At 44.2% G+C, this 26519-nt stretch overlaps 1 protein-coding gene across 4 annotated transcripts in view; it reads right to left on the bottom strand.

The window, feature by feature from the left end:
- Positions 1-8512: 8512 nt before the first annotated feature.
- LOC311150418 (msx2-interacting protein-like) overlaps positions 8513-26519 on the bottom strand; it is a 44580-nt gene continuing 26573 nt past the window's right edge. Inside the window, exons 4-15 of one of the 4 annotated variants that reach the window (XM_084187889.1) lie at positions 26304-26464; positions 25303-25518; positions 25017-25168; positions 24775-24900; positions 24519-24632; positions 21131-21244; positions 20900-21000; positions 12102-19992; positions 11554-11880; positions 11200-11394; positions 10843-11001; positions 8513-10667 (exon numbers count right to left, since the gene is read on the bottom strand). In XM_084187889.1, the coding sequence (XP_084044015.1) occupies positions 10536-10667; positions 10843-11001; positions 11200-11394; positions 11554-11880; positions 12102-19992; positions 20900-21000; positions 21131-21244; positions 24519-24632; positions 24775-24900; positions 25017-25168; positions 25303-25518; positions 26304-26464 (9688 nt within the window). In that variant the 3' untranslated portion in view covers positions 8513-10535. The remainder of the gene's footprint in view (positions 10668-10842; positions 11002-11199; positions 11395-11553; positions 11881-12101; positions 19993-20899; positions 21001-21130; positions 21245-24518; positions 24633-24774; positions 24901-25016; positions 25169-25302; positions 25519-26303; positions 26465-26519) is intronic. The other 3 variants (XM_084187891.1, XM_084187890.1, XM_084187892.1) reach the window with 3 other exon arrangements.

Raw genomic sequence — 26519 nt, 5'->3', positions numbered from 1 at the left:
GGCAAAAGGGGGTGCAACTCAATATTAGGAAGGTGTTCTTAATGTTTTGTACACTCAGTGTATCTCCACACCTGTAACAAGGAGCTCTCTCTCATAAGTTCTCTAACCTTGTGCGGGAATCCAAGAATCATGACACAACAACAAAGTTATTCAGAAATCTCATCTAAATGAACTCCTCTTTGGAAATGACAGATCATCCATCCCCCTGGGCTGAAGTGAATAGGCACTCTATATTCATTCAGTCGTTATCACAACATTCCGATGCCCTGAGCTGGAACACACTCATATTCACTGCCTCCCTGTTTATTGGAGACACAGGTCACGCTAGAGAGGGCTAGTGAGAGCAGATGTTCTATTTGCTCACCCAAGTAGAATGAGCTGATCCTGAGGCCATGCGTACCTCCTCGATATCAAATTACACTACTAGTGTCAGAATACATTCAAGACAATGCCTTGAAGGAAGTGCACTGGAGAAAGCACATCCAGAATGTGTGAGATGGACTCCGGAGGGCTTAGGGCGGAAGAGAGTCCAGAGGGCATGAGGTGTGTCCATTGATAGCCACCTGTTGATTCTGTTCCAAATGACCTAACCTTTTAGATTACGCGATCAGGTGTATGTGTGTGTGAGAGTTTGTGCGTGTGTGTGTCTGTGTGACAGAGAGAGAAAGACAGAGAGAGAGAGAGAGAGAGCAAGAGAGGGAGGGAAAGAGGAAGAGAAAGATAAACATAAAGAAATAATTAAAAGAAAGTGAGAAAAGGAAAGAGAGAGAGAGAGATGTAGTAGAGAAGTGCCAGGTTCTTCAGGGGGTTTCCAGGCAGAATGGTTGACAATGCTGAACAGTGATGTCATGCTGTTAGGCTTGTAGTTGCCCCTGCAGACCTATGGTGGTCTGCGGTTTGCTGAGGTAGGCATGTGAGGCATGTCTGTCCCTCCTCCATATGCTACCGACCCCCACTTCCTGGCAAAGAAGGGGTGTTGTGCCAGTGAAAGTGTTAGGACAGCTATATAAAGTGTGTGTGTATGCCTGTGTGTGTGTGCTTACGTACGTACACGCAAGACTGTTACCGAAAGTAAGAATTTCACGAAGTGTTGATAGTTGTTGTTGTGTTGTAGTGTGGTACTTTTGCTCACCAGCAATTTGCCTTATGTAGACCAGGAGAAACAGGGTTGGTGAAAATGTAGCTTCACAAGTCAGGCTTACATTGTTACTTGGAAAGACTATTAAACATGAGAAAATCAATGCTCAGAGGGAAAATATTTCAGAGCCTTTTTGATTGAGCCAAGTGATGTTCTTATACAGTAGGCCTTTCAACCACATCTTCTAATCCTCTCATCATAACAAAGGCTTGTGTACTGTATATAATAGTTGCAGTGCCAAATAAGGCTATAGTTACCCAGGAGGAAATTTTTCTATTTTTCCTTTATTTAACTAGGCAAGTCAGTCAAGAACAAATTCTTATTTACAATCAAGGCCTACCCCTGCCAAACCCAGACAACACTGGGCCAATTGTGCGCTGCCCTATGGGACTCCCAATCACGGCTGGATTGTGATACAGCCTGGAATCGAACCAGGGTCTGTAGTTACACCTCTAGCACTGAGATGCAGTGCCTTAGACCGCTGTGCAACTCGGGAGTGTGTGTGGCTAGAACCTGCATATGAGGAGATATCAATTCACTTCCCTGTTTACAGACACGGGTGGTGCCGTACAGCTGCCATCTTCTTGGTCACCAGGGAAGGTGGTTTGAAAGCGGTGATGTTTCTCTAGTCTTAACACACTAGGAAACACACACATACACATACACACACCAACACACACACACACGCACATGCACAAAAACACACACGCATTCACTTTCTCATGCTGCTCAGCTGGTGAAAACAGAGAGTAGATTTCAACAATTAGGCGACCAAATACAGCTGTAACCTCCATTGAGGCAAGTGTGGGAGAAAGGGGCGCGAGCATACAAACAGGTGTCGCCCAGCCATGTGAGTGCTAAGTTAAGGGTCAATGGGACTTAGGTAGTTACACAGTACTGGGGGAACAAAGTAGTGTGTATGACAGCTGCCTGTGGAATGGCACTCCACCAGCACGTCTCAGAAATCTTGTTCCTGCTTGTCTGCTCTCTTTCAACAGCTCCCAGTTCCAAACCACAGAGAAACCTATCTTTTCTCCAGGATAAGACAGGAATATGAATGTCTGTGAAAAGGTTGGCGTGTAAAGTGTGTGGTTGTGAGACGGCAGTGATTCAGTGAAACATGCGTGAAGAGAAACAGTTATGTAACGCATGTGGATGTTGGATTAAGCAAGCATGGAGTCCAAAGATCTTAGTTGGGACACTGGCTCTCCAGCCAGGGGCGCTGCACTGCCTCTCAACATGTGTGTGTGTGTCTGTGTACACTGAGTGTACAAAACATTAGGAACACCTTCCTAATATTGAGTTGGACCCCCTTTAGCCCTCAGAACAGCCTCAATTCATCGGGGTATGGACTCTACAAGGTGTCGAAAGCGTTCCACAGGGATACTGGCCCATGTTCACTTCAATGCTTCCCACAGTTGTGTCAAGTTGGCTGGATGTCCTTTGGGTGGTGGACCATTCTTGATGCACACGGGAAACTGTTGAGGATCTCCGCCCCTTCATCTATTGAAGTGGATTTAACAAGTGACATCAATAAGTGATCATAGCTTTCACCTGGATTCACTGTGTATTTTCCGTGTTGATTCCACTTCACAATACATTGACAAATTACATTGAAACAATGTTGATTCAACCAGTGTGTGTCCAGTGGGAAGTATCTATTCTACTCTGAGATGCTTGATACATATGGCCCCAGATCCGATTTCAGCCTGGGATGAGAGGAGCTGATCTAGCCGGATGGTGACACATTTAATGTATTTATGGTGACTCTGAGTCAACTGGTAAAGACCCATACCTGGAGCTCTCCCTCACTGTCCCCACCTAGGAGACTACTCTACAACGTGTAATATGACCCCTTAGAGCTATTTGATCCATTTCATGACTCCTCCTGTGGCATTGTATTCGGGTATTGACTGGAAAAGGTAGAACGATCACCTTATCCTCATCCTTTCACGGGTCCTATCGTGTTAGCATGACAACATTGACCTTTCTGACAACAAGGCCTCCGGAAGTGAGCTCACTTATTGTGAAGTGTGTGGGATGGGTCATACATAAAGTATGTACCTTGAGTGGGCTGACACCATTCTCTTATGACCAGGTAATAGGGACAAAAGAGGACTAAGAGGTACTAGACTGTACATAGAAGAGTGTATGGAGGCATAGCCATGTTTTATTGAGAAAAATGGGACAAAACCAGGATTTAGAAAGACTGAGTCAGAGACCAAATGCAGTATTAGCAGTAGGCCTATTAGGCTGTGTAATTTGGTACATGACCTTTGCTCCCTTGTACTTCCTGCTTCTGTTATTTTTCTGCTACCACAAGCAGCCTCTCATCTGTCTCTTTCCACATTGTCGGTGTTCTTATCTAGGCTCTTGGATGAACCCCCTAAGGTCGATGTCCATGCCCCTGCAGAAATCTAATTAGCATACAAAAATCCCCATAAGAATTCATAAATTTAAGCTAGACATACAGTATCTGTCTTTTTGCATTGGATGCGTCTGAAAGGTGACAGCTCTAGAGCAGTGTTTGTCAGACAATGAGACATCCCGAAAATCGGTCTTCTCACAAAAGTCTGTACGGTTTGGCCTAATATGACCCTCTGTGTAAAGGTGAGACTCTCACGAACACGTGGGTTGTTTTGCTCTAGGACACCTATTGGGCCTCACAAGACTCGTCTGAAGGTCCCTCAGCACCAGTTGAAATTATAATTGTTTTATTCCCCTCATCAATCTACACACAATACCCCATAATGACAAAGCAAAAACAGGATTTTAGAAATTTTGCTAATTTATATAAAATATTGAAATATTACATTTACATAAGTATTCAGACCCTTTATTCAGTACTTTTTTGAAGCACCTTTGGCAGCGAATACAACCTTGAGTCTTCTTGGGTATGGCGCTACAAGCTTGGCACACCTGTATTCATCAAGGATCTCTCTGTACTTTGCTCCGTTCATCTTTGCTCTCCCAGTCCCTGCCGCTGAAAAACATCCCCACAGCATGATGCTGCCACCACCTTGCTCCACCGTAGGGATGGTGCCAGGTTTCCTCCAGAAGTGACGCTTGGCATTCAGGCCAAAGAGTTCAATCTTGATTTCATCAGACCAGAGAATCTGGTTTCTCATGTTCTGAGAGTCTTTAGTTGCCTTTTGGCAAACTCCAAGCAGGATGTCATGTGCATTTTACTGAGGAGTGGCTTCTGTCTGGCCACTCTACCATAAAGGCCTGATTGGTGGAGTGCTGCAGAGATGGTTGTCCTTCTGGAAGGTTCTCCCATCTCCACAGAGGAACTCTAGAGCTCTGTCAGAGTGACCATCGGGTTCTTGGTCACCTCCCTGACCAAGGCCCTTCTCCCCCGATTGCTCAGTTTGGCCAGGCGGCCAGCTCTAGGAAGAGTCTTTGTGATTCCAAACTTCTTCCATTTAAGAATGATGGAGGCCACTGTGTTCTTGGGGACCTTCAATGCTGCAGAGATGTTTTGGTACCCTTTCCCAGATCTGTGCCTCAACACAATCCTGTCTCGGAGCTCTACGGACAATTCCTTCGACCTCATGGCTTGGTTGTTGCTCTGACATGCAATCCCGTTTCAGGAGAAGACTCAGATGACGAAGTAACAAGAGTTTATTATAAAAACAGGGGGCAGGCAAACAACAGGTCAAGGGCAGGCAGAGGTCAGTAATCCAGATCAGAGTCCAAAAGATACAAAACGGCAGGCAGTCTCAGGGTCAGGGCAGGCAGAGGTCAATAATCCAGGATGGTGTGACAAGGTACAGAATGGCAGGCAGGCTCAGGGTCAGGGCAGGCAGAATGGTCAAAACCGGAGTTTGAGAAAGACAGGCGCAAGGGAAACAACGCTGGTAGACTTGACAAAACAAAATGAACTGGCAACAGACAAACAGAGAACACAGGTATAAATACACTGGGGATAATGGGGAAGATGGGCGACACCTGGAGGGGGGTGGAGACAATCACAAAGACAGGTGAAACAGATCAGGGTGTGACACATGCACTGTCAACTGTGGGACCTTATATGGACAGGTGTGTGCCTTTCAAAATCATGTCCAATCAATTGAATTTACCACAGGTGGACTCCAATCAAGTTGGAGAAGGATCAATGGAAACAGGATGCACCTGAGCTCAATTTCGAGTCTCATAGCAAAGGGTCTGAATACTTATGTAAATAACGTATTTCTGTTTTTAATTTTTTTTTATAAATTTGCATTTCTTTTTAGAATTTTAAGAATTTCTGAAACCTGTTTTTGCTTTGTCAATATGCGGTATTGTGTGTAGATTGATGAGGGGAAAAAACAATTTAATCAATTTTAGAATAAGGCTGTAACGTAACAAAATATGGAAAAAGTAAAGGGGTCTGAATACTTTCCAAAGGCACAGTGCAAAATCAAATAGCAAAATGATCCTTGGTATGACTTTCTTAAAACAATTCCATATAGCTTAGTAGACTATCTGGGGGGACTATCTGTTGTTCCATGTAGTGAATCTGTTATTCAATGCATTTGTATGGGCTAATAGCAGTAAGGCCAAAAATACATTTTCTTAAAATTCTAAATCAAATAGCAAAATGATCCTTAGTAAGACCTTCTTAAAACAATTCCATATGGCTGCTCCCCCAAATGAGGCTGTTTTTGACAGGGACTTGGAACTCTCCACACCAGCCTATTATCAAGTCCTCCCACACATAGTTCAGGGAGGGGCGAGACATGCCGCTAAAATCTCCCATCCTAGAGTATCCACAAACCAGACATGTAAAACGCAGGCTGCTTTGGTCTAATCCCCCAAATGAAGAGCTTACTGAACAGTGAACATCCTCCGATTCATCATTTGGAGTCACAATTCTCTTCCAACTCAGCTCCATATTGGCCCTCCTGTAGCTCAGTTGGTAGTGCATGGCGCTTGCAACGCAAGGGTTATGGGTTCGTTTCCCACGGGGGGCCAGTATGAAAAATGTATGCACTCACTAATTGTAAGTCACTCTGGATAAGAGCGTCTGCTAAATGGTTTAAAAAAATAATGTCTCCAGGGCACAACTGCTGCCCCCACTCTAGGTTCAGCAAATGTTATTGTTCAGACAATTCAAATGTCAATGTGACAACTCTATAAACAGAACATGTAAGAGTCTTCCAGAGGTCTTTATGATTATTTGCTGTTGCATTCAGATCCACATTATCACAGTTTGTTAAGAAGCAATGCTGTAGAACCACTGATCCCATTATTTTCTGTTCACGCCTAACATACATGGCGGAACCTGATTAGGTAAGGTGAGCATTCGGTCATCACCCAGGTGGATGCTTCACATTGACATAGATTAATTGACTTTACCCCTAAATAATGTAACTTTAGGGTATCTCTTACAGACCCAGAGGAAAGCATTTAAAAAATGCATTCCATAACTGTAATGCTTCCCATCTAGTTGTGTTTATCATGTGTTGAAATGTGTCTGTGGATAATACATTCAGAGCAACATCTGCATGGAACATCAGAACAAAAAGCCTAAAACCCAAAACAAGAAAACAAGCACTTATCAATGTCAGAAAAAGCCCAAACCAGTATTTTCAAAGTTCTTTGCATTTTCTTTTACTAGCTCAATTTGGCCTTTGGAATGTAATGTTGCGGGCTAAGAATTCAAAAGACAGACTAAAATGACAGAAAGATGGAGGTGGTTGAGCAAGCATGAAGGACGCATCACTTTTTTCCTTCGTACTCTTGCTGCTGCTGCTTCTACATCTCCTTTGTCATAGGCTAGGTCTGTAATTTCAGAGGGCAGGCTAGGAGGGGGGACAAAGTGAAGAGAGGAGCAGCATCTTGAGTTTCCCCTTTGCTCTCTGTGTTCTCTCCTCACACTGTGTACCACCATCTCTGCTTCTTCTCATGCTGGGCGTCAATTAACATTCCTTGTCTTAGCCTGTCGAGGCACTATAAATCGCTTGCGCTTCACCTCTTTTTCGTGGTCACACTCCCTTCTTCCTCCTGTAATGAAAAGAGAAAGAGAGCTGAGGCATGATCCTCTTTCCCTCCCTCAGATATCCAGTGGCCTCGTTGTAGTTTGAGAACCTTTATTTTCACAACCTCAGCCCTTCTACATCTCTTTGTAGCTCCCTTTTCTCTCTGATATTAAATCATGTTATAAAATATTATATATTATTGCATTAAGCATGGGGGATGAGTGTTTAAATAAGCATAAACCACAGTTTACATTTCAGGAAGAAGCCACCATTTTGGAAATCTAGAACATCCCTTGATGGCTGAAATTGAGGGTTGTAAAACCATGATGTACAGTTGGGGAACTTGGGAGTCTCTTTGCTGCAGGCAGTCCCCCTTTGAGGACATTAATTTCACCCTTTTCAGTACCTCCAAATGTGATGAGAGTCCACACTGGCCTGACCGCCGAACATTCCCATAAGGAATTCCTCACCAATAACTCCCAATCGGCATCCCTCTGAGGATTCTTCAGTGTGCTTTTGAATGTGACAGGAGCAACAGGAAACCCTAATGTTCAGGCATGAGTCTTATAATTCTTCAAACTATAGAGCCCTATAGCCTCGGGAAGGATAAGTACAAAAGTGCAACTTTAACTGCCCTTCCCTTCTGCCGATCCCAGTTTTAGACATACTTCTCCATAGTCACTTATCTTCAGACTGCTTCACAGAAATGCAAAATATGGGCACAGATTATCAGATAAATGTCTGACTTCCTTTTGGAAGACTAACAATGCAAGGCCATTGTTGCGGAAATCAACTTCTCTTCACTCTCTCTCCTATGCAAGGACACAGCTGTACTGTGGATTTTTCAATGCGGTTGCCATGTGTATGAAGTAGTGGTAGTTCTTCCAAAACTCATGAGAGCCATTTGTCCACATAAACTAGGATTGTCAACTAATAGTGCAGTTATATGACTCAAAACATAAAATAGGCATGGTAAGCTTTAGGCTACAGAAGTACAAAAAAAAACACTGGGCAAAAAAACAATGTTGTTTCCACGTCATTTCAACAACAAAATAATCGATGTATTGACGTTGAATCAAGTTGGAAAACTGATTGGATTTGCAAAAAGTCATCAACGTAAGGGTCTTTTCACTCAATTCTTTTTAACCTAAATCCAATGACAGGGTGAAATTTGTTGATTTCATGTTTAATTCACGTTAGTTGATAACTCAGTTCAACGTCTAGTTTTGATTTCCATTTGGCTAACGTCTGTGCCCAGTGGGTATTTGCCCAGTGGGTATTTGCCTATGCTGACATCTTGTGACTTCAAGGTGAACTGCAACATATTTCACAACAAGTAGTAACCTGAAAACAATGTTCTGCATTGGTACAAGGCATACCAAGACAACGGACATAATCAAGCAAACACAAATCAAGTGACGGATCATTTAATGATCTGTAGATTTTAAACAACCATTTATTTTACAGTTTAAAATGTCCTCATAGAGAAACAACAAAATACACTCAAAATTATGAAATAAGATTGATCAAAAGACAGTTTACAATAAATCATTTTGTTTTTGGGGTATTTTCTTGTCATTTGTATACAAAAATTATAAGTGCCTTCAACATCACCATGAGAGTATTCAGCCTGCAGTTATAGAAATATTTACACCACAAAAACTGAGAATCATGGTTTACTTTCTGCATCGGTTCACAACAAGCTTTGTCTCTTTCGGACTGCTTTGTTTTGTCACACAAAACAAAATATGAGGACCCTGAACGGAGACAGTAATAAGGGAAAGTACACAAGAGCACATATTAAGAACATGAGTATTTACAGAATTGGTTGAGGGAGACACTAGTTCAGGGAAAGGAAAGAGAGCGAGAGTTTACACATCCATTCCCAGCATTGTTTAAAGTTCAAGTCACATTCGTTGCCTTACGGATTGGATTTACCCTTTACTTATTCAAGTTAAGCATGCTACAGCTGTCATTGAGTAATTTACTTTTTGACTTTGGGAACACATATTGGTATCCAGGAGTATTTTCAGAGGAACAGTAGGGGGCAGAGGAGGACACAAGGAGAGAGACAGAAGGACTATGCTCACCGGTTTGCTAAACAGTAACCACAATTCAACATCAAATATAACTTTGGAGGACACAGGGAGAGAGACAGAAGGACTATGTTCACCAACATCAAATAGAACGGTTTATGGCACTCCATGGAAATGAGGACAGGATTTCACAATGGAGTAGTAGTATGTATGCTGTAACAGGCTGGTCTGATGAAGAAAAAATATTTAAAAAAAAAGTCCAAAAGGAGGCTGTTACAGTAAATATGAGTGACAAATACAAAGTCAAGTATGAAAATAGGTTCTGATTATTTAGATACATTTTGTGTGTGTGTGTGTGGGGTGGGGGGGGGGGGGGGGGGGGGGGGGGGGGTCTTTGAAAAAGAGATTCTGGCACAGAATCAATTCTAATAACAAAAGTTTGTAAATGTCACTCCTAGGAGTTTTGTAGGGGTCCTTGCCAGTTGCCAGCCCTCACCACCCCCAAAAGATTGATAGTGATGAGCTGTCATATAATCCACTTGGCCTCCTTACATCTTAATCTTTAAATATTTATAATATTTACAGTTTTGCAATTGTCTACAACACCTTGACTTGAAAAGGAGACAAACAAAAATAAACAAATTATATATATATATATATATTAGCCTGTTGAGGCATTAAGTGCAAACTGTACAACTCAAATAGTACCCTCCGAGGATAGAGTTGACTCTGGAAATGAAGTAGAAGGAAATCAAGTTGGCGGATGGTAGAAGAGTAAAAGCAGTACAGAAGATTGATGAAGCAGACATACTTTTTTTCAATTTTTCTCTTGCACAAGCAAAGCTGGTCACTGGAGCATGTCTATTATAATAAGTATCATTTTATTCCCAAATCTGTACAAAGTTCATGTTTTTTTTATTTCCTTTTTTATTTTGTTTTCTCAACATAGTGCAATGACTGATCGGATCTGTTTACTAAGAAAATTCCAAGAAAATAAAATAATAATCACAATCATTATTTCAATGACAGTAAAAACATCCCTTAGCCGTCTTTTTCTTTTCGTTCCTTCGTCCCCTCGAATGCTTTCAATCAGGTTTACCTCCAAAGATGGCAAAAGTGAAATGGATGATCATAGAATTGATCATGAAAACTCCCAATCCACCCTTCCGTACGCTCTCCGTAAAGGCAGAGAGTTGTGGAATCAGAGGTGGAAGGATGACTTAAGGACTTGGTGAAGAGAAGAGAAGTAAGAGTGAGTGCATGTTTTAAAAACAAAAAAGGTCAAACCCATCCAAACTGAGGCATTTCCAGTTTTCTAACCTGGATGAAAGTCCAAAAAGGCTGGTGTTGGCTTGATTCTGTTGGGTTCTAGAGAATTGAGTTTTTTTATTGGAGGTATTACACGGAGGCAATGACAATCATGATGTGAGGGGAGATGCTGGAGATACTGTTGAGAAGGTCGGGGGCGAGCCGCGACAGGTGGCTCTCAGAGAACTCACACGGCGGGAAAATCTGCACCACGTATGCTGGCTGGGGAAGGAAGAGACAAGACAAGTGTCAGTTGTGTTTCCACCCTCATTGTTTGAAATCAGATAAGTACCATACTCCCATCTCCACCTAATGTTTACTTGAATACAGAAGGGCCATTACAAGTCCATTTGAAATGGATGCTGATATGGCTTAACAGTCAGAATGCACCACATACCTGATTGGAGCCGGGGTTGGGGACATTGATGATCCCAGCTGCCTGTTTTTGCTGTAGGTAGGTGATGAAGCCTCCTTTCAGGAGAAGGGTCTGACTGAGAACGTCCTCCTGATCCCGTCCACATGGCAGAGCTAGCAGGAGGCAGTAGTCACTCTCCACCTGTAAACAACAACAATCAAATTGGTTGTGCTTTCATCTGAAATTTTCCTGAAATATTAAGCATGTTTACATTCACAGTTGTAATGAGAACTAGTTGCCTGCAAAGAAAACATTACCAAAGAGTGTCCTAGTTTGAAAACATTTTGCAAGAATCGTGATAAAATGCATTATTTAAATGGTGAACAACTAGCAACTCACCATCATCCTGCGAGCCACGCCCTCGAGCTGGGACGCTTCCAACCTCATCCTCTGTGCGATGCGGAGCGGGGCCCCTCCCTCCAGGGGCGGCAGTGAACGGTGGGCCAGAACGTTGTTACCAGAGACAAAGTGGAGCTGCACGGCAGCCGAGTCATTCTTCAGTGCCAGCAGGCCTTGCCATACTATGGGGTATTTCTGCACAAACAAAAGTGGAGAAAAGACAGGTCAGTGAAATAGATGACATTTTAAGTATAAGCAATATTATCTAAACTGATTTCTAATTCTAATCTATCCTTACAAATGATGACTGAAAGTCTTCAGTATTGTTTTAATTCCCATGATCAGCCTCCTTACCGTTAAAAGCTGCACCATATCGACGGGCCGGTATCCTGAGTGCCCCAGTTTACCCTCAGGGTGCAACTGTGAGGAACTTGAGAGGGGTGCTACTGGAGGGCTCGGCATGAAGACTGGTGGGCCGTTCTGCAGAGCTAGCTCTTGCTTGTGGGAGAGAGCCATGGGAGACGTATAAGAGGGTGAAATGGTGTCCCTCTGCATCCGGGGCATGTGAGATAAGTCGATGGAGGCTGTGTGACAGAGGTGGGAGTTGTCCGATTTGGTTTCACTTCCTCTACCAAGTGATAGTGACTGAGATAGCTTGCCCCTGTGGCCGAGATCACAATCCTGAGGAACCCCCCCCCAAAAAAAGAGATGTAGCACATAAGCAAAAGTGTAGAAACATAGGTACCGTATAAGACTTCAGTGCTGCCTGCATAGAAGTCATGTAGGAGAGAAACACTGTAAAATAACAGTCAAAGTAAATCCTAACTGAAAACACTGGAAAAACACTAAACAGCTGATAAACTAATTAACTAAATGTAAACATGAATGCATAGTTCTCTGACCTGGGAAGGTGTGATGCCGCAGGGAGCCAGGTTCAATCCCATTGAAGAGTGACTGGAAAACTGGGAGTGGAAGCCCTGCATATCCCGGTACACTGGGAAGGAGCCGGCGCCACCTGGATGAATCAGCTGAACCCCTTGAGGATGATGATGAGGAGACACCATAACAGGAATGGATGGATGGACCCCAATGGTCCTGCTGCTCTCAGTATGAGGTGGGTGAGGCTTTGCCTCCAATGTTTTGGGAATCTCCTTTCGCATCTGCGCCATGCCTTTTGGACTCTTGGAGGCAGCAGAGAGGTTGGTGATTGAGGTTGCTCCTGCCTCAGGAGTTCGTGACTGACGTCCCTCTGCGATGGTGTGCTCTCCTAGCTGATGGTGCATCAGGATGCGCATGTCCCGTATGTCGCGCATGTCTCTGATGTCTCGTGAGGCCATGCTGTACTGGTCCAGACGTAGGCCTGCGTGATGCAGCCCTCTGTGCTGCTCTGCCTGCATCATCATCACATCTGACTGGAGCTGGGATGCAGAGGGTCTGCACAGCCCCTGCTGGTAGTGCCTCATGTTCTCTTCGGCGCAGCTGTCAGAGGTTCCCCGAGTGGGGCCCACGTGTGACTGCAGCACCATGTCTCTGATCACGGCTAGCGTGTTGGAGCGCTGAGGAGGTCCAGTGTGGGGAGACGGCAGGGAATCCACCCGTCTTCCATAATTCATTCCAGAGAGCTGTGGGGTGTTCATCCTGACATCGCTGTGCGAGAGGTGACCTATAGACACTGACTGAGTGACGCTGTGTGACACCGGGGTCATTATAACAGACTGCTCTGGATGGGGGTGGTGCATACTGGAGACATATGGAGACATCTCAGGCATGCCAGGATGCAAAATCCTAGAGCTGGCATGGGGGGACATTGAGTTGCTGGGAGAGCAAACTTTGGCAAAGGGTGAAGGTGAGTGGCCCGTTGTTCGAGGGGAATGGGGCTCTTGCTTGAGGTGTGGTACTGACCGATCAGATGGGGTACCAGTCAAAGATGGGTGATGTGAATTCATGATTGGGCTGAGGTTGGATGTCTGGTGTGCCTTTGCCATATCCGCCATCATTGGTTTGGATTCTGCTCCAGGCCCTTTCTTTGCGTGCTGCTGCATCACAGCCTGGTTGTACATCAGTACTTGAGGACTAGTGACCGGTTTTTGAAACATCTTTACTGCGCTACCCTGGTGTCCAGTGTGATATGATGACTCTGACTTTTCAGAAGCAGGACTCTCCTGCTTAATGGTGGAGATGACAGGCTGAGAATTGTATGACTGGCCAGTTAAGAGTACCCCAGGGTGTCCGTACCCTGTAGGTGTCAGGGGTCCCTTGGGGGTGTAAGGCTGGGATGGGGCAAATGGTTCTTGCTTAATCTGAGATTTAGACACAGACTGCTGGAACTCTATGTCGACTGCGCTGGCTGGTGGGATCTGGCTAATTTTGGCATTGATCCGTTGAGGTCCCTCTGTTTTTTGCCCTGAGTAACTCAGTACTACCACACCTTCTGATGTATTTACCCTGAGGCCAGGACTGGAGCCTGTGTTGTAGGGTGTGCTCTCAACTACAGACTGTCCTCTGTGGTTTACATCCTCTGCCACATCCACTCCATGGTAACAGTTGTTCTCGTTCATACTTGATCTGGATTTCTGTTTGGGCAGAGATAGGCCAGCATTACGGTTACTTAGGGAGATTCGAGGTGCTTCTTCAGTGTCAAAGGGCATTGGAATCCGGCTGATGACAGAGGTAGTAGGGGAAGAAATGACTGAATGCACCATCTTCTCTCCAAAGTTCTGCTGGGTCTCAGTAAGCGGGGATGGTTTTTGAAGAGTGAAAGGCAAGGGTCTGTCTTCAGGATGCGTGTGCCTAGCAGCCATCGTGTCAGATGAGTTTTCATTCTCTGACATGCGAGGGTCTGCCAGCATTGTGGTTAGCACTGTAGTAGGAATGGCATTGCTGTTTGATGCTGACACATATTTGGGATCCATGAGGATCTTTCTGAGAGTGCTGGCGCTAGGGTCAATATCCGATGCCTTAGTATCAGGAGGCATAAGTGGATTTACTGACTGGCTCCCAAGTGCAGTTACTGCTGGTGCAGAGGGAGTGACTACAGTAACTTGAGTTGCAAGAGTAGCATGGATTATACTTTCTTCAGATCTGTGAAGCCAGTCTGGTGAAACAGGCATCTTGCCTGGGCGGGGTGGAGGGACATTCAATTGGGTTGGAGAAGGTGTGAGGGCAGGGGATGGAGAGAGACCAGGGGCTACTGCTGATAGTTGCAACTTTTTGAAATGTGGAAATCTCTTGGTGCCAGAGTGAAAAGCAGATTCTTCAGGTACAGGTTGTTCCACAGCAGGTTGTTCTGCCTCCTTGGGAGTTTCCTCAGTCATGGTGCATGTGATATCACATTTGCAGGTAGCAGCTGCAGTGACAACAGCGGCTGTTGCTGCAGCTGTAGCAGTAGCTGCCTTAGAGTTGATGATTTCAATTTTTTCAGGAATGGACTCTGGTAGCTTGAAAGGGGAGGTCTCAGCTTCTGATACCTCTTCAGCAGTCTCTCCCTTCCGGTTGACAGCCTTTCGTCCCCTGGACCTCTTTGGAGTCTTAGGTCTGACTGCTTTCCCTTTTTTTGTGTGTGTTTCTGGTGGAAGGGACTCATCTTCGGCAGAGGCCCCAGAGACTATTGATTCAGAGGCTTTAGCATCTGTCGTCAGGAGCTTGGCACTGGGAATCAGAACTCCCATCTCTGGGTCAATAATGTTGCTGATAGTCATGTGTGTTTCTGGTTCCAATACATCATTGGCAGAGGGTGAGACCAGTGGCTCTGGGGTAGGAACAAGTGCAGTATAAGTAGAAGGAGCTGTGAACCCATCTGTATCAGCAGATATGTCTTCAGCAGTAATGGAATCAATAGCAGCAGCAAGTTCGGTTTCACTGGCAGGAATAGCTGACTTCTCCCCCTCTATTTCATTCTCTGGTTCTACAGTGACAGTGGGCAGCAGGGTAGGTGGCTCTGCAGGTGGTTCCTTATAGGGTTGAAGAGGTTGCACAACTGTAAGTTTGGCAATATTCTCCACTGCCCGTTCCAGTTCCATCTGACGTGCTAAAATAGCGGCTGCTGGGTCTTCCGGTTGTTCAGGGTCTAATAGAACTTCTTCCTTTTCCTCTGGGCTGAACTCTGCTGCTTCTTTCAGATAACACGGAGTACTTGTTTCTTCTTTATCTGGTACTCTTGGTTTGGCCTTTTTAGCAGTGGTCTCAAAAGATTCAGCCTCATCCTCCTCAGTGCAAAGCAAGCCTTTCACATCATCTACGCTTACACGAATCTCAAGGTTTCTCAAGCCATGCGATTTATTCTCTGTCACCAATTTGGCATTTTGTGTCAACCTTGGTGCTTTTACTTTCCCACTCTTTTCAGATTGTTGTCTTTTCTCCACATGGGTAGATTCTGTCCTCTCAATGTCCCCTTCAGAATTATTTTTCTCAATTTGATCAGTTAGCGCTTGGTCTTTTTCGTCTTTCTGTGTTGGCAAGCATTGCTTTGCTGCCTCTAATAATTTCCCTGCCTCTTCTGCCACATCTTTTATTTTGGGCTCAAGCTCTTCAGTAGTTGTCCTATCAACTGACTTCTCTCCTGATGATGTAGCACTCTCGGATTGTTTATCTACTCTACTTGCTTTCCTGCCAATTGAGGCCCCAGTAAGTGAAGACACTTGAGCTGTCTGCACTTTCTGCATACGGGGTGAACGCCACCCCTCAGACATTCTGGAACCCTGTCCAGTGTTCGCAGGCTCTTTCATGTCAATGTCTTCCTCTGATGTTTTCTGCGAGTCCCCTTTCACTGGTGACACATCTTCCCCTCGCCTGCGTGACTTGGGTGGGCGACCTCGCCTTGTGTTGGTAGATGTGTTCAATGCCTCCTGCTGCAGCTGCTGCACTAGCTCCTTGTCAACACCACACTTCCGTGTGGAGCGGGAGGACTCCACCACCTCTTTACATGGTGGCTGGGCCTCCCCTTCAGATGGTGTGGCATAAACCGACCGCACATTTCGGCGTCTGGTCCTTCCGTGGATTAGGCTTGATTCATTCTCAGAGTCAGGGACATTAACTGGTGACTTGGCTGTGGTTTTAGGTTCTGATGATGCCTTTAATACTTCTCCTCGTGGAGATGAAGACCTTTTCAGCTTCTCTCTGTCAATTCGCTCACTCTTTCGAGTTACTGGTTTCTCAGAGACAATGATTTCGGGGGGCTCCAAGATTTGTGTTACTGACACATTTGGCTTAGCTCTTTTACTCTTGGGTTGTTTGCGAATTGGCTTTGCTGGTTTGATTCCAGCCTCTGAGACTGGCATGTGAACCTCTTGGGAAGCGTCAGATTTCTGAGGTTTGTCAAAGTCCTTAGAATCTGGTTTCTCTGGTTGGGTCTCTATCTTTACCATTTCCATATTATCTTCAATCTTGGGGGAAGTAGAGCAGCTGAATTCAGCAGCCTTTGCCTCAAAACTACTTAATGAGGCCCCAGGAGTGGGAGGCTTATTATCAAGGAAAGATGCACGATCCACTGTAAGATCGCCTTCGGTTGTAACTTTGGGTTCACATAATACCTCTTTAGGTTCAACTTTAACCTCAGCATCTGAAAGGGAAGGTGATAAGGTTATGATTAAAATCGAGGCAGGGGGTTGGATCTCTACTAGTGGAGGAGATTGGGGTGGGGACACTTCAAGATGATGTTCTACTTTTTCCTCTTCAAGCAGTGAAACAGTCTGTTCAGAGGATGAATTAGTTAAAACAGCCTCTTTCTCCTGCTGTGGAGACATATCTCTGGGTGAAGGAAGAAACTGTGAAATTGGCAGGATGAGAGAAGGGCTGACTGATTTAATATCAGCCTTCTGCATGAACTCTGAAACCTTGGGAGACTCTTCTTGTTCACTCACATCAACTACATCAAAACTTTCAATTACTTGTGGAAAGTGGTCCCTTGAGGTCTCCTTCTGTTGTTGAAGCTCTAGAAAGCGGCTATGAAAAAGCACTATGGGTTCTTGAAGGTCCCCTCTCCATGGCCCAGGTTGTCCTTCGACAGCATCCTGTTTGGCAGGATGTCGGTCAACTCCCAACTCAGGATCTTCGCGCTCAAGATGTTGCAGACGCCGTGAATCTTGCTCAAAGATTGAACTATGAAGAAAACGAGATGCAAACAGCTCCTGCTGTTCCTGATCCTCTGCTTTGGGGTCCTCCTTTTTGTCATCCAGTTTACCTTCAGAGTCGGTACGAATCTTCTTCTTCTTCATGTACCAAGACGGGATAGGTCGTGGTAAAGACTCTACCTTTTCTTTGTCTGAGCTACTGCGAAGACTGGCAAAGTGAGAGTCTCTGTCAAGAAAGGACCAATTATCCTCCCTTGCGGAGGACAATGACTTGGCTCGCTCAAGAAGTGCTTTTGTGTCTGGAGTGATAGTCTTGTCTAATGCAAAAGAATAGAACTTGTTCTTCTCCAGGGAGCATGAGAGCTTGAGGCCTGTCAACCTTTCTTCACGTTCCCTGAGGATAGAGGTCAGTGAGGTGTTGGGCTTAGGGGAGTGGTTTTTGTTCTCACCATCATCATCGGAATCTGACGGTACTTCTCCAGGCTCTAGTTGACGCACAAGACGTTTGCAAATGTTTTCACGTTTCACAATGCTACTGGGAAAGGTCATGTCCATTCTGAGGCAGTCAGATTTGATTCTGCTCTCCCACCGTTGGAGTAACTGCTCGTCACACCCAAGCAATTTTGTTTTAAGCTTAGGAAATTCTGTGTTAGGGGAACGGAAACGATTAGGTGTCATGTCCAAGCTGTATTTAAATGAATCTAGATGCGAGTAGACATTGTCCTCTTCTTTTGGAGAGTCTTTAGTCTCTTTATTGGTAACTGATTGTGATAACTGGGAAGCACACTCTTCTTCATTTGAGGGAAAGGGTCCAGAGCCAGAAAAAGATGTGACACTCAGGTCAAGGTCTTCATTTAATTCCCAGGAAGACCTGTAGTTGCGTTCTCTCTTACCGCTTAGCAAGTCAAAGTCAAAACTCTCGGATTTCTTACGTTTGTTAGATGGAGAATCATCTGTAACATCTTGAGGTGGTTTTCCTACCTCATGCACCAGACTGCACCTTTCAAAGTCCTCTGTGTCGCTGCCTTGTGGGCTTTCTGATTTATCTGATTTGTCAGGCTCTTCTAGCTTCAGCCGAAGCTGTCGGCTCTGTTCCATTTGTTTTCTGCAGCTCTGAGAGTGGTCAAGGTCAGATGCAAGCCGTTCCTCAGTTTCCCCTCTATTTTTGTATAGTCCTACACCCTGCTCGCCATTGTCTTGTTGCGGCAGTTGCTTGAATGCCTCCTGGTCAAGACTCCCATCAGAGATTTTTGTGAGACTTGATCCCCAAAACTGAATTTTCAGACAGGGTGGGTCTAATGGATCTGTTGCATCTGCTGTTGGTTCTCCAAGTCGTGACTGAAGTTCCAAACTGAGTCCAAGGCCCATTCCCATGGAGACAATTTCAGACTCTTGTTCATCTTTAGGACTGCAAACAGTAACAAGTCTCTCAGATTTAGCCTTGCAATAATCCTTCTTATGCACCACTTTTCGCAATAGGCTCTTTTCACCCTCATTCTCCTTTCCCATAGCACTGTCAGGTGTCTTCCTAAGTCCCAGTCTACCGCCCTCTTCCTCTTCTGGACTGCCCCTCTTCAGTTGATCGGTCTTCCCCATGGAGTCTTCAAAACGCCTCTTTCGTGCAGCTAGACGGTCAACATCCACAGAGTTAGAACCATCAAACCCAGGGTCAGCTTTCATATGTTTTTTGGCTTTAATTTTACCATCCTTGTCTACAACTTCAACCAGCCTCGCCAGGGTTTTGTCTTTGGGCACCTTCCCATGCTTGATTAGATCTCCTTTTTGGGGATCTATGCGGAAGGGAGGACTCTTCTGATCCCTTGAAGGTGATGCAAGCCGAATACTGCCATTCCCACCTCTAAGTCTTTGTTTTTCTAGGACAGCATGACCAAGCAATTTGCCTTCCTTCTCCTTCACACGTGTTAGCTGCACCACACAAGGTGGTAGGTCTAGCCGTCCTTTGCCCGAGCCTTCTTTTTCCTTAAGAGGAAACTTGCTGACTTTGCTTCGAAGGCCTGCATCTGGACTAACTTCTCTTTCCAGTTTAGGCTCAGTCTCAGGCGATGGAATGCTGGGAGACAGCAATTTAAGCTTTCTTAGCCTCGGTTTCTCACCTTTCTCCTTTTCACTCTTCTCCTTGCGCCCAGACCACTTTTCCTTTTCACCCCCAATACCATGTTCAGCTTCAAAAAGTCTCTCCTTCTCTGGCTTATCACTCTTATTATACCGATCGGATCGTGCCTTGTCAGGCTTGTCAAATCTTGGAGGTGAGAGTGAACTGCAGCTGGCACTTCGCTCTGAGGATCTACAGCAAATGCGCCGATCAGAGTCACTTGGTAGACGCTCAGAGAGGGAGTGGGATGCTGTAGGACTGGCAGGGCGATGAGGGTGAGAAGGGCTCTGGCTGTGTTCCATTGTCCTCCGCCCATGGTCACGTTCGCGGTCCGTTTCAAAGCGCTCCCTCTCACGCTCCCTCTGCAAGTAACTGTATTTGCGGATGTCCTGCTCATAGGGGTCTCTGTAATCTCTGTATTCACGAGGGTCATCAAAGTAACGTGGGTCATAGAAATCCCCCTGGTATGAGTCCCATTCTGTGTAGAACTCGCGGCCTCTGTCAGGTAACTTGCGACGGGGATCTTCTGTGAAGGTTCCTCCAGGTGTTCGCACAGCATTGTCAAATAATGGCCGCTCAGCTGTAAACTCATATTGCGGCCTGCGCTCATCCCTGATAAACACAAAAATAAACCAAAATTATATTATTCAATGTCATTGGAATTTTTCAAATGGGGATATGTGACAAAATATGTCATTTACAAAATAGCCTCCAACACTCTACTCAGCAAATTGGATGTAGTCTATCACAGTGCCATCCGTTTTGTCACCAAAGCCCCATATACTACCCACCACTGTGACCTGTACGCTCTTGTTGGCTGGTCCTCACTACATATTCGTCGCCAAACCCACTGGCTCCAGGCCATCTATAAATCACTGCTAGGCAAATCCCCACCTTATCTTAGCTCATTGGTCACCATAGCAACACCCACCCGTAGTATGCGCTCCAGCAGGTATATCTCACTGGTCATCCCCAAAGCCAACACCTCCTTTGGCCGCCATTCCTTCCAGTTCTCTGCTGCCAATGACTGGAACGAATTGCAAAAATCTCTGAAGCTGGAGACACTTATCTCCCTCACTAACTTTAAGCATCAGTTGTCAGAGCAGCTTACCGATCACTGCACCTGTACACAGCCCATCTGTAATTAGTCCACCCAACTACCTCATCCCCATATTGTTATTTATTTTGCTCATTTGCACCCCAGTATCTCTATCATCTCTTGCACATCTATCATTCCAGTGTTAATACTAATTGTAATTATTTTGCACTATAGCCTATTTATTGCCTTACCTCCATAACTTGCTACATTTGCACACACTGTATATATATTTTCTGTTGTATTTTTGACTTTATGTTTTGTTTTACCCCATATGTAACTCTGTGTTGTTGTTTTTATCGGACTGCTTTGCTTTATCTTGGCCAGGTCGCAGTTGTAAATGAGAACTTGTTCTCAACTGGCTTACCTGGTTAAATGAAACAAAATAAAAAACAAAATGAATCTAGTAAAAATGATACAAACCTTCGCTCAGATAGGATTTCATAGAAGTCGCGAATGTCCTGCCCAGATGCCTGCATTGAGTGATAGAAAGCCATCTGACTTTCCTGATTGGCAAAGTCCACCTGCAAACAAAACCACATGGAAGTTGATAAAACAGAGACAAATATCATGGTTTGGACTATGGTCTTCAATCACCTGGCCTATTTCCCCAACCAACAGGGATTCTATTTCATAAGACATTTTCTTGCTTACCTTAATTTTGTTGCCACCAATCTTCCAACCCTTTGTCTCCTTGACAGCCGCCTGCGCATATTCTATGTTATTATACAGGACGAGGGCCATTCCTTTTGGTCTGTCAAATACAACCTGTGGTGGGAGGGGAGAGAAGTATGAAAAACATTTAGTAAAACCATCTTCCTTAGATACAGTGCATTCAGAAAGTATTCAGACCCCTTGACTTTTTCCACATTTTGTTACTTTACAGCCTTATTCTTAAATGTATTAAATTGTTTTTTTTCCATCAATCTACACACAATACCCCATAATGACAAAGCAAAAACATATTTTTAGAAATGTTTGCTAATTTATTAAAAGTAAAAAACGGAAATATTACATTTACATAAGTATTCAGACCCTTTACTCAGTACTTTGTTGAAGCACCTTTGGCAGGAATTACAGCCTCGAGTCTTTTTGGGTATGATGCTACAAGCTTGGCACACCTGTATTTGGAGAGTTTCTCCCATTCTTCGCTGCATATCCTATCAAGCTCTGTCAGGTTGGATGGGGAGCATCGCTGCACAGCTATTTTCAAGTCTCTCCAGAGATGTTCGATCAGGTTCAAGTCCGGGCAATGGCTGGGCCACTCAAGGACATTCAGAGACTTGTCACGAAGCCACTCCTGCGTAGTCTTGGCTGTGTGCTTAGGGTCGTTGTCCTGTTGGAAGGTGAACCTTCACCCCAGAGGACCTGAGCGATCTGGAGCAGGTTTTCATCAAGGATATCTCTGTACTTTGCTCTGTTCATCTTTGCCTCGATCCGGACTAGACTCCCAGTCCCTGCCGCTGAAAAACATCCCCACAAAATGATGCTGCCACCACCATGCTTCACCGTAGGGATGGTGCCAGGTTTCCTCCAGAAATGACATTTGACATTTTTACATTTTAGTCATTTAGCAGACGCTCTTATCCAGAGTGACTTACAGTTAGTGAGTGCATACATTTTTCATGACGCTTGGCATTCAGGCCAAAGAGCTCAATCTTGGTTTCATCAGACCAAAGAATATTGTTTCCCATGGTCTGAGAGTCTTCAGGTGCCTTTTGGCAAACTCCAAGCGGGCTGCCATGTGTCTTTTACTGTGGAGTGGCTTCCGTCTGGCTACTCTACCATAAAGGCCTGATTGGTGGAGTGCTGCAGAGATGGTTGTCCTTCTGGAAGGTTCTCCCATCTCTGCAGAGGAACTCTGGAGCTCTGTCAGAGGGACCATCGGGTTCTTGGTCACCTCCCTGACCAAGTCCCTTCTCCCCCGATTGCTCAGTTTGGACGGGTGGCCAGCTCTAGGAAGAGTCTTGGTGGCTCCAAACTTCTTCCATTTAAGAATGATTGAGGCCACTGTGTTCTTGGGACCTTCAACCTCATAGCTTGGTTTTTGCTCTGATATGCACTGTCAACTGTGGGACCTTATATAGACAGGTGTGTGCCTTTCCAAATCATGTCCAATCAATTGAATTTACCACAGGTGGACTCCAAATTGTAGAAACATCTCAAGGAGGATCAATCGAAACAGGATGCACCTGAGCTCAATTTCGAGTCTCATAGCAAAGGGTCTGAATACTTATGTAAAAACGTCTAAAAACCTGTTTTCACTTAGTCATTATGGGGTATTGTGTGTAGATTGATGAGGAAAATGTTTTATTTCATCCATTTTAGAATAAGGCTGTAGCGTAACAAAATGTTGAAAAAGTAAAGTGGACTGAATACTTTCCGAATGCACTGTAAGTATGTATGTATGTATGTACAGTACCAGTCAAAAGTTTGGACAGGCCTACTCATTCCAGGGTTTTTCTTTATTTGTACCATTTTCTACATTGTAGAATAATAGTGAAGACATCAACACTATGAAATAACACATATGGAATCATGTAATAACCAAAAAAGTGTTAAACAAATCAAAATATATTTTACATTTGAGATTCTTCAAAGTAGCCATCCTTTGCCTTCATGACAGCTTTGCACACTCTTGGCATTCTCTCAATCAGCTTCCTGAAGTTGTCACCTGGAATGCATTTCAATTAACAGGTGTGCCTTGTTAAAAGTTAATTTGTGGAATTTCTTTCCTTCTTAATGCGTTTGAGCCAATCAGTTGTGTTGTGACAAGGTAGGGGTGGTATACAGAAGATATCCCTATTCGGTAAAAGACCAAGTCCATATTATGGCAAGAACAGCTCATATAAGCAAAGAGAAACGACAGTCCATCATTACTTTAAGACATGAAGGTCAGTCAATCCGGAAAATTTCAAGAACTTTGAAAGGTTCTTCAAGTGCAGTCGCAAAAACCATCAAGCGCTATGATGAAACTGCTTCTCATGAGGACCACCACAGGAAAGGAAGACCCAGAGTTACCTCTGCTGCAGAGGATAAGTTCATTACCAGCCTCAGAAATTGCAGACTAAATAAATGCTTCATAGAGTTCAAGTAACAGACACATCTCAACATCAACTGTTCAGAGGACACTGCGTGAATCAGGCCTTCATGGTCGAATTTCTGCAAAGAAACCACTACTAAAGGACACCAATAAGAAGAAGAGACTTGCTTGGGCCAAGAAACACAAGCAATGGACATTAGACCGGTGGAAATCTGTCCTTTGGTCTGATGAGTCCAAATTGATGATTTTTGGTTCCAACCGCCGTGGTTCCAACCGCAGAGTAGGTGAACGGATGATCTCCGCATGTGTGGTTCCCACCGTGAAGCATGGAGGTGGTGTGATGGTGTGGGGGTGATTTGTTGATGACACTGTCAGTTAATTATTTAGAATTCAAGGCACACTTAACCAGCATGGCTACCACAGCATTCTGCAGCGATACACCATCCCATCTGGTTTGCGCTTAGTAGGACTATCATTTGTTTTTCAACAGGACAATGACCCAACACACCTCCAGGGCAATTTGACCAAGAAGGAGAGTGATGGAGTGCTGCATCAGATGACCTGGCCTCCACAATCACCCGACCTCAACCCAATTGAGATGGTTTGGGATGAGTCGGACGGCAGAGTGAAGGAAAAGCAGCCAACAAGTGCTCAGCATATGTGGGAACTCCTTCAAGACTGTTGGAAAAGCATTCCAGGTGAAGCTGGTTGAGAGAATGCCAAGAGTATGCAATCTGTCATCAAGCAAAGGGTGGCTATTTGAAGAATCTCAAATATATTTTTTTGGTTACTACATGACTCCATATGTGTTATTTCATAGTTGAGGTCTTCACTATTATTCTATAATGTAGAAAATAGTAAAAACAAAGAAAAGCCCTTCAATGAGTAGGTGTGTCCAAACGTTTGACTGGTAGAATATATATATATAAATAAATAAATAATGACATGGGGATATGTCATAAGAGAAAAGCTTAAAACAGGAATAAGGAGCAGGCTTACCTTGACAACATGTCCATAACGGCAGAAATGACGAGTGAGATACTGCTCTGTGATGTTGGAGGCTAAACCATCCAACCAAACACAAGTTGTGGGCATACTTTTTCCAAATCCAAGCTGTAGAAAGAGGGCGATTTAACATGTCAACAATATTATCCTGTTGACATCACTCCAGTCACAACCATCAACAACAAAAAAATCTCAGTTGTATATTCAAAAGATGTGTTTCGCGAAATTCGAGTTATAATGCTCTTCTCACCTTTAGCCTATTGTTGCCGAGGTACTCTCCATCCATCTTCTTTATGGCCTTACAGACACTGGCAATGTCACAGTACTGTAGAAAGGCATACTGAGGGGCACCATTAACTTTCTTGATGTCAATATCCTATGTGAATGGGAAGAAAGGCAACACTGAATTAAGAGAGGCAGTGTTTAATTAGGACATTTGTTCCTCACAAAATCTCCTTTGCAACATCCAGATTCAGAATGTATTTCACTTACCACTATCTCCCCAAAGCGCTGAAAGATATTGAGCAGATCATGGTAGCTGGTGGTCTTTTCCAGGTTGCCAATAAACAGAGTCCGTGTGGCTTTGGGGTGAAATTCGTCTATCCTCTCATCCAGAGGCCGGAACTCATTCTCGCTTTCAGTCTCTGAAAAGAGAAATGCATGTTTTCATGAACCTGTATAAATCATTTTTAAAAAGGTTTTATATAATCTAAACAGAGCCCATAGATTTTCCTGGTCAGGTTACGTGGTTAGGAAAAACTCAAGCCCCTTTATATACCAGTTGTGGACGCACCAGGGCCGTTCCAGGCAATGACCTCAATTTGCATGCCAAAAAACAGCTTCCCCTTTGATGCACCCAGGGCCTTCTCCTGGTCCTCCTGCTGGCGAAAGAACACTAGTCCATAGCGCTCCTCTAAAGATCCATGGATTTGCACAGACGTCACCTTCCCATACTTCTTGAACTCATGGAACAGGCCATCCTTCAGACTTGTATCTGAAAGCAGAGGGAACAAAGATTATAATAAATGTTTTTGACTAAATACCTTCAGGTGCATACATAGGTGACTAATTCTTATCTGCAGTACAAAAAGCCTCAACAATGTCATTAACTCAACAAATTATATAATAATAATAAGCCATTTAGCAGACTATTATTACCAAACCCTTAACAGTGTACTGCCCACATGTAGCGTGGAGCAGATAATGTATGGTATATACACAGCAGCAGTGGTGCAAACTACCTTAAGTCATTTTTTGGGGTATCTGTACTTAACTATTTATATTTTTGACAACTTTTACTTCACTACATTCCTAAAGAAAATAATGTAGTTTTACTCCATACATTTTTCCTGACACGCAAAAGTATTTGGTACATTTTGAATGCTTAGCAGAACAGGAAAATGGTCCAATTCACACACTTAACAAGAGAACATGCCTCTGATCTGGCGGACTCACTAAATTATGTCTGAGTGTTGGAGTGTGCCCCTGGCTATCCGTACATTTTTAAAACAAAATGATGCCATCTGGTTTGCTTAATATAAGGAATTTTAAATGATTTATACTTTTACTTTTGATACTTAAATACATTTTAGCAATTACATTAACTTTTGATACTTAAGTATATTTAAAACCAAATACTTTTAGACAAGTAGTATTTTACTGGGTGACTTAAAATTGTACTTTAGTCATTTTCTATTAAGGTATCTTTACTTTTACTCAAGTATGACCTTTGGGTACTTTTTCCCACCACTGCACAGCAGAAAGGGGTCAAATCCTCACCTGTAGAACGCACAGGAAGATTCTGGACCTTGACACCAAAGCTTTTTCGAGGCTCATCCTTGTCAAGGGCAGATAAAGGCAGAGTTGAAGGTGCAGGGACGGCAGCAGACTGAACTGAACGTGCTGGGGAGTCATCACTTGAACTACTGCTGGAATCACTGCTGCCAAAGAGGAACACAGAGGCTTAATGGAAAATAGCTTAGTGTGCATGTCACA

Source organism: Coregonus lavaretus (assembly GCF_964263955.1).
Source record: "Coregonus lavaretus genome assembly, chromosome: 22".
Lineage (NCBI taxonomy): Eukaryota > Metazoa > Chordata > Actinopteri > Salmoniformes > Salmonidae > Coregonus > Coregonus lavaretus.
The sequence above is the reverse complement of the archived record's forward strand: the minus strand, read 5'-3'. Positions and strand labels throughout refer to the sequence as shown.